Source organism: Aspergillus lucknowensis (assembly GCF_044049455.1).
Source record: "Aspergillus lucknowensis strain CBS 449.75 chromosome Unknown BJX67scaffold_7, whole genome shotgun sequence".
In the NCBI taxonomy this organism is placed as follows: domain Eukaryota; kingdom Fungi; phylum Ascomycota; class Eurotiomycetes; order Eurotiales; family Aspergillaceae; genus Aspergillus; species Aspergillus lucknowensis.
In genome coordinates this window covers 294,440-306,578 of record NW_027263551.1, presented here as the reverse complement: position 1 = coordinate 306,578, position 12,139 = coordinate 294,440, and the positions used below count along the sequence as shown (strand labels likewise).

The 12,139-nt window shown below is 52.0% G+C and overlaps 2 protein-coding genes across 2 annotated transcripts; one reads left to right on the top strand and one right to left on the bottom strand.

Moving 5' to 3' along the window:
* Positions 1-7,845: 7,845 nt before the first annotated feature.
* On the top strand, positions 7,846-8,972 carry BJX67DRAFT_378580 (putative bis(5'-nucleosyl)-tetraphosphatase; the record flags this gene model as incomplete). The annotated part of the gene is made up of 2 exons (XM_071032369.1): positions 7,846-7,971; positions 8,058-8,972. The coding sequence occupies 2 exons, from the start codon at positions 7,846-7,848 to the stop codon at positions 8,970-8,972; spliced, it is 1,041 nt and encodes a 346-aa protein (XP_070889007.1).
* Positions 8,973-9,426: 454 nt separating this feature from the next.
* BJX67DRAFT_303673 (uncharacterized protein) lies at positions 9,427-11,424 on the bottom strand. Its single transcript, XM_071027020.1, has 3 exons — positions 11,401-11,424; positions 9,832-11,335; positions 9,427-9,778 (listed from the first exon to the last, which is right to left on the bottom strand). Exons 2-3 carry the CDS (start codon positions 11,278-11,280, stop codon positions 9,569-9,571), a joined length of 1,659 nt encoding a protein of 552 aa, XP_070889006.1. The 5' UTR covers positions 11,281-11,335; positions 11,401-11,424; the 3' UTR covers positions 9,427-9,568.
* Positions 11,425-12,139: the final 715 nt, after the last annotated feature.

Genomic DNA, 12,139 nt, shown 5'->3' with positions numbered 1-12,139 from the left:
CAGCACACGGTCAGAATTTCCTCCTGTCGCACGTGGCGAGTCGGCTGCTGGGGGGATTCTAATAGTCCAGCCCGCCCGCTCCTCTGTGTAACTTAATTGATCCAGACACGATTGTCCACCCTACTACCTTTGACTTGAAGATTGAAATCCTTCTGCATCCCGTGCAACCGTCGATAACGAAGCGAGAATAAAGATTCAGAAGCGAATGATTGCTTCAAAGGCAGCTCTCGTCTCATGAGCATGCGATCACTGGCACCCAGCGTCCAGGGACGCTTGTTTACTAGTGGCTCACACACGCTCAGCCCTCCTCCAGGGCTTGGCGAATCATAAACTCCGTGTCAGAACCACATTATTTCCGCTCGTTGTGTGTTTTGGCTAGCAGACCATTGAATCCCTGCGGCCATGTGCGTGAGCTTTGAAGAATTCAACCGGCCGCAGCCCCAGCCCAGGAAGGCTCAACCATCATCACGAACCCACTAACCCCATCTCGGGAAATATGTAAAGGTCCTTAGCCTGAAAGGACTGCTTTCTCCTTCTTATTTGCCGGAGTCGGCCTAAATTTAGGTCACGGTTTCGAGTTGCTGCAGAGTTCAGACTCAGACTGACAGAGTCAGGACCGACCGGCGTTGATCCCTTGTCGGCGAAACTTTGGGAGAAGAGGATGAAGTGACTTCCAACAGCAGCTTACTTCTCTTTGGACCAGACATTGCCATGTTACACGGTCCACGAGTTTTGAAGCAGGAGTGTTCAGACTCTAAATCCGGGCTGTTTGAAGTTGGAGCTGGAAAGTCCTTCCAGACTCCAGAGCCACTGAGAGCTCGAACTCTTCGAGACTTCAACCCCCACCGAGTCAGACTTGGGGCTGCGTCGATTTTCCAAATCTCTAAGTTCGGATTGTTCCCGAACAGGATTCAGGATTCTCAAGGGCCGTTGAGCGGCGTGTTTCAAGCCCCGCAATAGTATCAATCTTAATCTAGCTTCTCCAGAGTCAAGTTCAAAGTCTTCTCTCCAGGGTCCATGAGCCGTGCTGCGCAATTTCCATGGCCCCCAACTTCGAGTTTAGAATCATGCCGGAGCCTTGTCTCCAGACAAATCACCAGCGGCGCAGGCAAAGAAAGACGGAGGGGAGTCGTACCAGGAAATTTCGTGGTTTGGCCCCCAATCCTGAGACCGACGTGCCAAATCCGGAGAATCGAACCCTCCATTGAGTTGTGAGAATCCAGGTATGTCGAGAATGGACGTGGACGAGCTTGGACTGGCCTGATGAAATTCAGGGTTTCGACTTCCAAGCCTCGTTCCTTGCGTGCTCGTGGCAAGACATGGATAGGGCTTGCTTGTCCAATCACTGAACCCAGGAGCGAGATTGTTGGTGCGAGACTTGAAGATGTTGGGTGGTGGGTGCATGCTTACCCTCCCTCGTGGGTTGGGTTGCACAAGAGACGAACGGCCTCACCCCCCTTCACGAGATGAGTCATGTGTCAAGCAAATACACCTCGATATGATTGATGCATCTTCCCAGGTATCATCTCACGGCTTCAGGGATAGCCGTATTTTAGACGCTGCGTTGCCTTTTTCGTCACTGAGGAATCCCAGGTCGGGACACTGACCCCAGCCTTATTTCTTGGAACGGCTCGTAGCGCTCCTCCAAGCCACAGATCATCGCCTGAAACTGGCGAGCAACGTGCAAGTTTCTGGTAATCACGGCGGCAGCCTTTCCTGGACAAAATCAAGAGAATCAAGTGAGACTTGGTAATCATTTCTAAACCTTAGTAATGGGATCAGAGATTAATAATTGCACGACTCTCGAGTCTTGGGGATGATCACTTTGCATTTTCGATGGGCGCTTTGCAGTTCGGATGGATTGGTCATCCAGCTGGCTATCAAGAGCTCTCCACGTTTCGCATCCTTCCCGCCCTCGTCACAGCGGAAAAGGGGTCAATCACTTCGAGGCTCCAAGGCTGCCAAGACGGCAGGCCAAAGAGGCTCGAACCCATCACCGCTTGTGTATTAGCGTCGTCTCCTTGGGCTCCAGAGAAGAGCCGGATCAGCCTTCGATTTCCTGACAGGGTGACCAATGACAGCTTCCAAGGTTGGATCTTGAACGGATATACGGCTCACGGCCAACGAAGCTTAAATCCGTGATGGCCCGGTTCGGCGAGGGACCCCAACTTGACCAAGAGAGATGAGAAGGACACGAATTCTGGGGGACCACCAAATCTGCAACAGGCAATACCACAAGGTCCCAGACATGGGGCGGAATCTCCCCGCGAAGCAGGGAGGCTGTCTCGCACTGCTCGCCCTCCTCGTGGTCGCGATGCACATTTTCGTCCGAGAACCCGGTTTCCTCATCGGAGAAGTCAAATCGGAGGCCCGAACTCGAGAATCTTTCTCGCAGACTCCTCAATGCCGTGTGAGAATCTCGGCCTCGGAATCTTGCAGCTCTTCTCGCTCGTCTCGCGGACTTGTGGGGTCCCCCCGGCCTTTCGAAAGATGAGATGTGGGAAGACGCGGGAGTTTGCCCAGGATGTGCATTTTCAGTCACTCCCAAACGAGCCCCAATCTCGCGGATATTCTCGGCTCTTTTTTGCCGCAGCCACATGGTGAGAAAGTTCAGAACTATGTCCAAATGAGGAAGAGAACTCGCACCCCCCGCGCAAATTGAGGAAATCAGGGGCACCGGGCGGACCCGAAATCTGGTAACCCCCGAGACGGTCCGGTGTGGCAACCTGTATTGAATTTTGAGGAATCATCATTGCCATATGCTTCCGTCGTTCACGCTTTCCCCGTCATCGATGGGCATTTGGAGCTTCCTTGGAGCTTGGCCTTCCCTCCGCCAATGAGGTTCTGTGCTCTCCTCACTCGAAAATCAAGAGTTGATGCACGAGAAACTTGGTGGGACGCTTGGTCAAATAGCGCCGGCTCCTGAGAGGTTGTGATCTTGATTGATGATTGCGGTGCGATATTGGCCGCTCATCGATGTTCTTTCTTTCAGGCTGCCGGCGGTCGATCTCTCTCACTGCGGACCGCCAAAGCAGATTTCGTTTTCATTTGTCTCCGTAAAGTTTCGAAGGTCCTCCGTATCAATCTCCGAAAATAGCTTTCTTTGCGATCGCAAATTTGAGGCACGAGTCATTCGATTTCACTAGTCGGCGATCCCAATCATCGATGAGATCGCGCCGTTTTTTCCTTACCGTGGCAGACTGTTTGGCGCGATGATTGAGCTTCTGGCAGCTCCCGATCATCATCCTGCATGCTCCAAGCTTTGGAGTTTCGAGAGCCGGTCGTCTGCCGCGTGCACACCAGTGCGATTGAATTTTTACCAGGATCGCAACGATCTGGCAGCTGCTTCTCGGCTCATGGCACTCCGCAACAAGTCGCTGAGTTTGGGAAGCACAGCGTGGTGTTGTCACGTGCCCACGACCCTCTCTCACGGCTCCATTTTCCAGAGCCCTGGAGCCACTCCCATCCATTCTTTCGGGTCCAGCTTTGTGCCCCACAGAGTCGCTCCTTTCTCAGTGTTCACTCCAACCCGGTTGATGCATCATTTGTTGGCCCAGCTGAGTGCCTTGGTCGCAGGATATCCACGAGACAGTTCAACTCAGCCCATCTCTCCAGCGATATGAGCCCCAACTCGAGGTCCAAGCTCTCAAGGACCGCACCGTTGATAACCAGCTTCCTGCTCAGCCACTGCAAGCGCGGGCCATCTCCTTGGAGGAAAAGTCAGGCCAACCTCGGTGTTCCATGCCCCTACAGGCTCAACCCCATCAAGCGGTGGAGAAGCATGACGGACCGCTTCCCGCAAGCCTGAGAGGATTCTAACCAATTGAAACAAAATAGTGATGGCTGCCAGGTGTCGCTTCTGGGCTGTTTTGTGCGCAGATCTCCAGCAGGCGAATTGGTTCAGGCGCTCTGAGCGCAAGTCTCCCGCCAAGCGGCTCTCTTGCAACGTCTGGATCCAAGTGTGACATGAGTGGCCGCCATCCTGCGCGAAGTCCTGGACGCAAATTCGCGCGCGTTCTTCTCCCAAAGAATTGAGGATTTCCCAAGGATAGCAGCAGGATCATTATCCTTGCTGTGAGGCTTGTTTCTGAACGGTCTGGATCACGCCATGCACAGGCAAAGTGGCGCGCAGATTGCGTTGGGAATTCGGTCTTCCCTCAGGATCTGAAGATTATCCCGCGGCTCTGGTTCTGCGAATGATTTAATTCAATGTTTATTGAGCCGGGAATAATGTGAGATGCCAGTCCTGAGAAGAACCATAACCCTCTTTTTCGACTCGCCGGATCCCGACACACTCGAGGGCAATCATAGCCTGCAGGCGCACGGGCGACGAGAGAATGCTCCAGAGGTTTCAGGAGGCGAGACCATCGGAGCGATCAAGAGACGAAGACGGCGAAAAAAGGAAAAGAAAAAGAGCTGTCCCCAATTTTTTCTTCTTGATCATTGAACGTGGCACACGGTTTCTCAAAGGCTCCTCCCTTGATCACCGAGGCAGATCATCCCCAAACTAGAAAAAGAAGTGTGCATTCATATCGGTCACTCATCTTCGAAACTACAAGAATGGCTCCAGGAGAGAATAATTCCACTCACCGTGCCCATGTGCGTATCCCACGGCTGTCCCCATACAATGGCTCGGTCAGGGTCATGGGCCCCAGTCAGGCAACCCATTTTTCTCATGTTGCAGCATGGATGCATCCTTCCCGATTGTCTGGGGTCCCAATGAGCGATTATTCCTTGCTATTGGCCAGCTGGCCAAGCTTGGCCTCGTGTCGTCCGAGAAGGCAGGGTTGCTCAATATGTCAGTGTCCAACTCCATGTCCAACTGCTCACGCCGTGCCCTTGTCATAATTGTGGGCACTCCATGAATCCGTGAAGTTTGAACAGATTCCAAAATCCCAAGAACTTGGCCCGGAAACCGTGGAGCTGCGATAGGAGGCGATGGGGAAGGCAGGTTCGCTGGGCCCTACCCTTCCTGACCTCTGCCCAGGCGGCTTTGCTTTCTTCCCCAGATGTCATAAGGCTGAGCCGAATTCGTGACAGCCATACACTCTGAAGGAGAAGTTCTGCTTTCCTCCAACTCCCACATCATTACCCAAAGAGCTATTTGGGAGTGGGCTACTGACCGACGGATTCCGCAGCAAATCCCCGCACGAGACAAGGAAACTTTTAAACCATGGTGGTCTCCAATTGGGGGCCAACCAGGGAGCTTGAGACTCAGTCTCCTGAGGGTGAAGCGAGGCTGGTCTCGTAGGGCTGAAAATGTCCCGCAATCCGCCAGATGTTTGGAACGTTCCCCTCTTTCATGCGTCCGCGAGTCTAAGCCACAGTCATTATTAATTTTCATGACAAGGATCGATTCCTCCCCCCTTTTCGTAGTCCTGCTCTTCGGAATTGATGGCGGACCTTGTCACTTGCTCTTCCTTTTTGATCTTCTCGTTTCCTTTGGCTCACTCGCGAGCCAGTGAATCCGCTGACGGACACACCACGTTCCGACGGAAAGTGCTGACTCCCATCGGATGTGCCTCGGCGGGAGAGGATGACGCTTGACGGCCGCCAGGGCACCGACCAACGCTGAAAAAGAAAAACAGCCGTGCTTTTATCATGAGACATTCCATTAGTGTGGGCCGGCGTAAGAATGAAAAGGACGATGTGAGAATACTCAAGCAAATCATTTCACCCCCGGCACCTCTTGACAACTGGACCGCTGGGATCAGTTCTTCAATCCAATACACTAACCCCTTTCCCAGACTAGCCGTCGGCGTCCCCGGCAAACTTGAATGCGTTAATTGCAGAAGTTTGTGACAGGGCTGAGTCTGACAGGATCCACCATGTCCTCAACATGAAAGTCTCCAGACTCCCCTCGTTAGTGTCAAGCACAAGCCCCGACAGACGGGAGAGATCCGTTTCAGGTTTCGAGATGAAGATTGGACGCGGATAACGCCCTGTTGGGGTGCCCTGCTGAAGCGCTACCGGCCTCCAACGTTCACAGAGCCAAGTCAACAGCATCCAATCCTCCCTCTTGGTCCTGATACTAAGGAGAGTCAAAGGCAGGGATAAAGAACCTCGCTAAGAGGTCAAGGACTGTCTCCGTATTCTCATTAGTCCAGCGTGAGATAGCCTCATTAGAAGCTTCATCCAATTGCTTCAAGTTCCAGGGATCTTAAGGTAGAGATGCCAAACCGTGCCGATTCTCTAGGCCGTGTTTAGGCTCGCCAGTTGTCGCATTTACCCACCGGCTTCCGAGGACCTCAGTCGACCTGATATCCGGTCCAGTTGAGCGCCTTTTTCAGTGAGAATTTGCGCGTTCGAAATGAGGATTATTTGAGTTTCATTAGGCGTGCTGCGTTGCGGGACATTGAGTGGACGAGAGGCCTAGCTGGAAGATGTCTTCAGCCTTGATGATCGGCTTGGGGCTTCTCCGTCGAGAAGGTTGGACCTCCACAGGTTGCCTTGTTTCCTGTGTTGTTCCTCAGGGTAAACGTGTATTCATTTCCAAGGCTGTTGAGGATGTGGCGGAAGAAGCTGAGGAAAAGCGTACCGGTCCTGTGCGTGCTTTGCTCTCAAATTGGGAATCGAGTTTCCAGCCATGTTCAAGTTGAGTTCAACCGTCAAGCCAGTCTCAGACTCAGAATCTCAGTTCATACCTACACAGCAGGCCTAAGTAGCTAAGTCTTGTCTCTTTGAAAGGATTGAAAAGTCACTCAGTACTGATCAGTGCAATAGCATAGGTATTTCATCGCCGCCTCTATCAGTCGAATGGCCATAAAGCGAAAGACCAAGGAAAATGCGATATAGGGCGAATCAGTCAGTACATTCAAGTCAAGCACGTTGCACGTCAGCTGCGGTCCCGTACATCTCCGGTGGAAGTATAGGCTGCCAGCATCTCCGAATATGCCAAGAGACGTCTTGCAAATATACGTGCAAGGAGTACAGTCTGGGAGAGGATGTAGCTTGTGGCCTGTGGAATGTGAGAGGGAGTAGATGAACAAATGGTCCATCCGCACATTTGCTGGCGCTACAATCTCCTACTTGTTATTCCTCACATCCAGTTATCCCAAGTTAACATGTGCCTCGTACTTAGCCTCATCAATCAATTCATGATATCCTTGTCCTGTCCCAAGCAAGAGCGCTGCCCACAAAGAACGGCTCTGTATCATCTCAAACGGAGACCCGAACTCCATCCAGCAACCTCCACCAGCTTGACCCACCGGGCGACTGCCCACCACGCTGCGGTTACGGCGATGATTTCCTTTTGACAGGGAGTGGATAAGTAGGAGGCAGCGTCCCAGACGCGATAGTGACTTGAAGAATAGTAGCCTGGGCCTGAAAGTCACGGTACCGTATACTCCTCCACTGATGCCATTCAACTGAGGTTTGAGAAGGTCGTTCGACGCTAGAGAAGACAACGGATTGGTCAGCCGCGAACGGGTAGAGAGATATCCCAAAGGTCTCTGCGTGTGTGGAATTCAAGTCCGCGATTCAGAGTTTCGAATCGTCCATTGCTGGTGCTGAGTCCCGGTCTAAAACGACCTTGCAGGCGGGATTTCAGGTTGTATGTATATATCGAGTCCAGACCAAGTGGATGGGATCCACGAGAATCGCAAAACTCAACCACCGCCAGCCGGATGGGAAAACAGACAGCGCTACGAGGCTAAATCATCTTCAAGGCTGTTATTTATTCTCGATCCTTCCGCAAAACAAATGATCAGCTCCGCGTTGGTCAATGTCTGTCTTGTCGTGCCTCAGATTGGCCCGCATGCCCCGCATCCCGCATCTCCGAAAAAGAGTCGAACTTGCTCTGGCTTCTCCAACTACCGGCGACAACACTTCGAATGGACTTACATGATGCAGCTTGGTCTCACGGAGAATCTTCCAGCTCTGGTAGCGAAACGTTTTAGTGCTGCGAAAGACGCCGGTCATTTGATCTTTTCCCAGACGCATCTTGCCATAATTCACACTGGTGGCATCCCCGTAAGTCCAGGGACCCAGACGTTGCACGGCCTCTTTCCATTCCCTAATGCGAAGTCCATTCACTAATTGCGGGCTTTTATAATTAGTATCAACTTCGCTACTGCCCTGCCCTAGCGAACAAGCCGACTGGCAAACCCAAACCGGACGAACCCCGGACGGGGAAGAGATTCGACCCCTTTGAAAACCCATCCCCCGACCTCCTCATCGCACACATTCCGAGGGATAACCCTACGCATTTCCTCGTCTTAAACAAGTTCCCAGTCATCCCTAATCACTTCATCCTCGCTACGAAAGCTTGGCAAGAACAAACCGATATACTCGCGAAGGAAGATTTGGCGGCGGCCTATGCTTGTGTCAGGGCATGGAAGGGTGAAAACAACCCAGAGGGCAAGGGCCCCCGAAGGCTGTTTGCCTTCTTCAACTCTGGCGAGGAAAGTGGTGCGAGCCAGCCACATAGGCACTTGCAGTTCCTTCCCATCGAAGCGATATCGCAGGATGACGAGTCTGGCATTTGGTGGCCTTTGATTGATGCAGCTTCATCACGACCCATGGCGTCTGACTCTGAGTTTCGACGGGTAACCGAGATTCCACTCGCGAACTTTGCCCTCCCTTTGTCTCCTGATCCGTCGGCGGAGAGTCTCCATCGGACGTATTTGACGCTATACAAGGCTGCTGCGGTGGCTGCCGGGGTTCCGCGAGGTGAAGCGCAATCAACGGCTGGGCCAGCTGTGTTAAGTTACAATCTCGCGATGACCGAATCGACGATGATGATATGCCCTAGGAAAAGCACGAACGCTATCATCTCAGTCGATGATGCAACACGTGAAGATGTTGCCGAAGCCGGGGTAGTCGAGCTCAACGGAACTGTTCTCGCTGGTACACTTATGGTGAAGGCCGAAGCGGAGTGGGATGAGTTGCGCCGGAGTCCAGATTCACTGACGAAAGTCCTCGCCGGTATCGGTTACCCTCATCCAGACCTCAGGGAAGTTTCTCTATTATAGAAAGACTTACAGATTAGAAGGCCCTCGCTTCTGCCGCTCAGTCTCGCGGGGTGTTCTCACGGGATATATACCACGCAAATGTTTTAAGGAGATAGTGAGAACCCGGTCGACCGGTGTCGTCTTGCGCTTGACATCTCTATTGCGAGGAATGGGATGACAGCGGGGTGTCGCGATGGGCCCTTATTCGATCCAGGGCCATAGAAGTGGGGTTGAAAGAACACGGAGGTTATCCACCGTGTTGACCGTGGTGGATAATGATACAAAGTATTACATGCAGCATGGAACGGCGAGCGCCTTCCGAATGTACATAGTTGCTCACAGTCACGTGGAGCAGCCTTTCATCTTCTTCAGACTATCCTCGCGTGGCTGGCATTGAAAACGATTTCTGTTCTATATTGATCGTAGTTCCAGTCTTCGCAGACCACTGAGGGGGGCCTAATGACCTGACGAGAAGACCATTCCGAAGATTCTAGGTTTGATCCCTAGGGGGAACGGCACATTGATTGATTAATGGACTATTACTAACCCGTATTCTTCTTGATTATTTACAGCTTCGTGGTGACATGTTGATATTTTCTGAGAGAAGAGGAGTGCGATCACCTTTTGCCTTGAACCTCACACCACTTCTTCTTACAGGTGGCATTCCCGAAATGATACGAGCCTCCGTGAGTCCAGATGTACTGGGCAACCCTCTTCCAAGGCACCTTCGGCGCGGGGACCGGACGCTTCGAACGGCAAGTAGAACCGCAGAGACTGTGCTTGTTAGGTTCCGAACATGCGTTAACAGCTTCGCATAGAAGCCTGATCTGCATAGTGTCAACGATATCCCAGATTGCCAAACTCATTGCCTGACACTCACATCTTTCTCCTGCCATTGGGGTTTTCGGACACGCTGCTCTTTGGATTTGGTTAAAGCCCGGAATCTTCCGCGAAGCGTCGACTCTGCTTCTTTGAATCCCCCGATCCTTTTGATGTCTTTGTACGACAGGCCGCGCCGCTTGTACTCTATTAGCAATGCGTTCCTGGCATCTGTGGTCCAGGGACCTATTCGGCTGGCATTACTTGGCTGATATGGTGAATACCCGTTGCTTTCGAAAAGCGAATTTACCGTTCCATCTGGCCTAGGGCCATTCAGGTATGCAAGATTATCGTCGAGACAATCCAGTTGGTCGTTTTCCGGATGTATGTTGGAGCTATCATTCGGGTATCGCGAGCCGGGACAGATTGGTCTGTAGGGGTCTAAGAGTGATGAGGGCTGGATATAACCTTGGGGAGCAGTTTCTATCCATGGAAGGCCACGAGCATCCTCAATTGCGGCTGGAGGCTGATCAAAATGCCTATGTTGCTGATTGACATTTGCGTGGACACGTGCGACATTCCGCCCAACGTCCTCTTCATTCTTACTGCTTTGTCTTTGCACCTCCCAGGGCCCTTGTGCTCTGAGAGAGGACCAGGAGGACGCCAAACTGTTGGAATACGTGCCCTCAGCTATTTTCGATGGATAGGCTTCCGTCACCGTTAGCGCACTGACACTGCTTTGGGAATTTCTGTCTTGGAGCAGACACAGGTATGCCAAGTCGTTACTCGTCCAGTCCGACCCTCGCATTAGATGATTGTCGCCTTGGGACATGCGATCCTCGTGTGGACTTCCGGCTGTGCTGAACACCGGCGTTGTCGCTGGTACTTCTTCAGATGCGAAGTAGCTCGTCACCATGTATGGACTTGGTTTCGGGACCGGGTGGAGCAGCTCAAACGTATGGCCACTGCCACTACGGGAATGAGTGTCTTCGACTGGAAACTGGCTATCGGGACTGGAATGATTGGTCTCCTGAGGGATTAAGTCGTGTGGGCTTTGCGATGCTGATCGAATCCGAGTTATGTTGGGTGGACAGCTCTCCCCTGACTCAAGTATGGGGAAGTCCACGTGCCAATAGTTATACTGTTCTCCGCCACCTTGGATTCCTCGTCTCAGAAAATCGCCGTTTGATATCCCGTTCGGCGTGCTTGAGTACTGTTCATTGTGCTCCACCTGGCTGTCCATTTGATACTGCTCACACTTGGTTGTGTTCTGCGGTTGCTGGTCAAAGGAAATGGTATGAAGAACCTTCTCGACGGTGTTGAGGGGAAAAAGACCTGGATGGGAAGTAGGGAGAGGAAGGTTGCTCTCGATGGCCAAGTCCTCCCTCGGATTATCTGGCCCGACAAAGACGTGCAGCACTGCTTTAAAGTGAAGCCAGTGGCTTCTGCTCTCAACCACACCGCTTTTATTGCCTGACGCCGATATAGAGGTTGAATGAAGGGTATGCATCAGATCTTGATGCTAGACTATGCACCTAACTGGAGTTATCAGGACACCTGCAGGGCTAAGGGTCCCGGTCAGCTCTGCAATATCTGGAGGGGGCCGCCTCGAATGCAGCTGCTGACTTACCACGAGATCCAAGACGTTATTCCTTCCCTCACAGTTGGATGGCCTGCGCATATCGTGCGTTGATTAGCTTATGCAGGCCGGTAATCTACTTTGCCACGAGGAACTAAGAGGGTAACTCAACAGCGAAGTGAGGTCGGAAACGAGGGCCCTCTGAACTCTGGATATTGGTTGGGTCAGCCGTTTCGTCCTTGATCTGGCAAGATAGTGACATGCAGCAGGTGGCATGTTTCAGCTGCTCACCGTATCAAAAGAGATGTTTCGAGAACCAGCCGTTCTCTTCCGGAACCCGGTTGACTACTCTGTCTTAGAGTGTCTCACTTGACAAGAGAAAGGCATACAGAAAAAGGGAAAGGTATATAAAAGAGGCAGATATGGAAAGGATGCCTGGGTGAGTTGGCCACAAAGCTACTCATCAACAGTCTTCTCTCGAGACCCATCCCAGTGAGAAGCTGCTTTAATAGGGATTTTGTTCCCATATCCTTGGGAACCACTAACTCCTTTCATCATGGCTTCAAATATGCGTACTAACGGGAGCAGTATTCCTTAATTTGTGAATCGGCATGCTGCTCTTAGAGCTAAGCCTTGATCGCTCGACCCTTTGTCCATTGACATGTCGACATCCAACATGGGTACTGCCTGAACCGGAGAGAAAAAGGGGTCTCTAACTCTAACTCTATTATTTCTCCTTGATCTACACTTGGCAACCAACTGACAAATTTCAACGCTGTATCAATCGGAA

Coding starts and splice junctions, on each gene's coding strand:
- BJX67DRAFT_303673 (XM_071027020.1), bottom strand. CDS start 11,280: ATGCATACCCTTCATTCAACCTCTATATCGGCGTCAGGCAATAAAAGC. Junction 9,779..9,831: donor CCCAATGGCAGGAGAAAGAT/GTGAGTGTCAGG, acceptor GACACTATGCAG/ATCAGGCTTCTATGCGAAGC.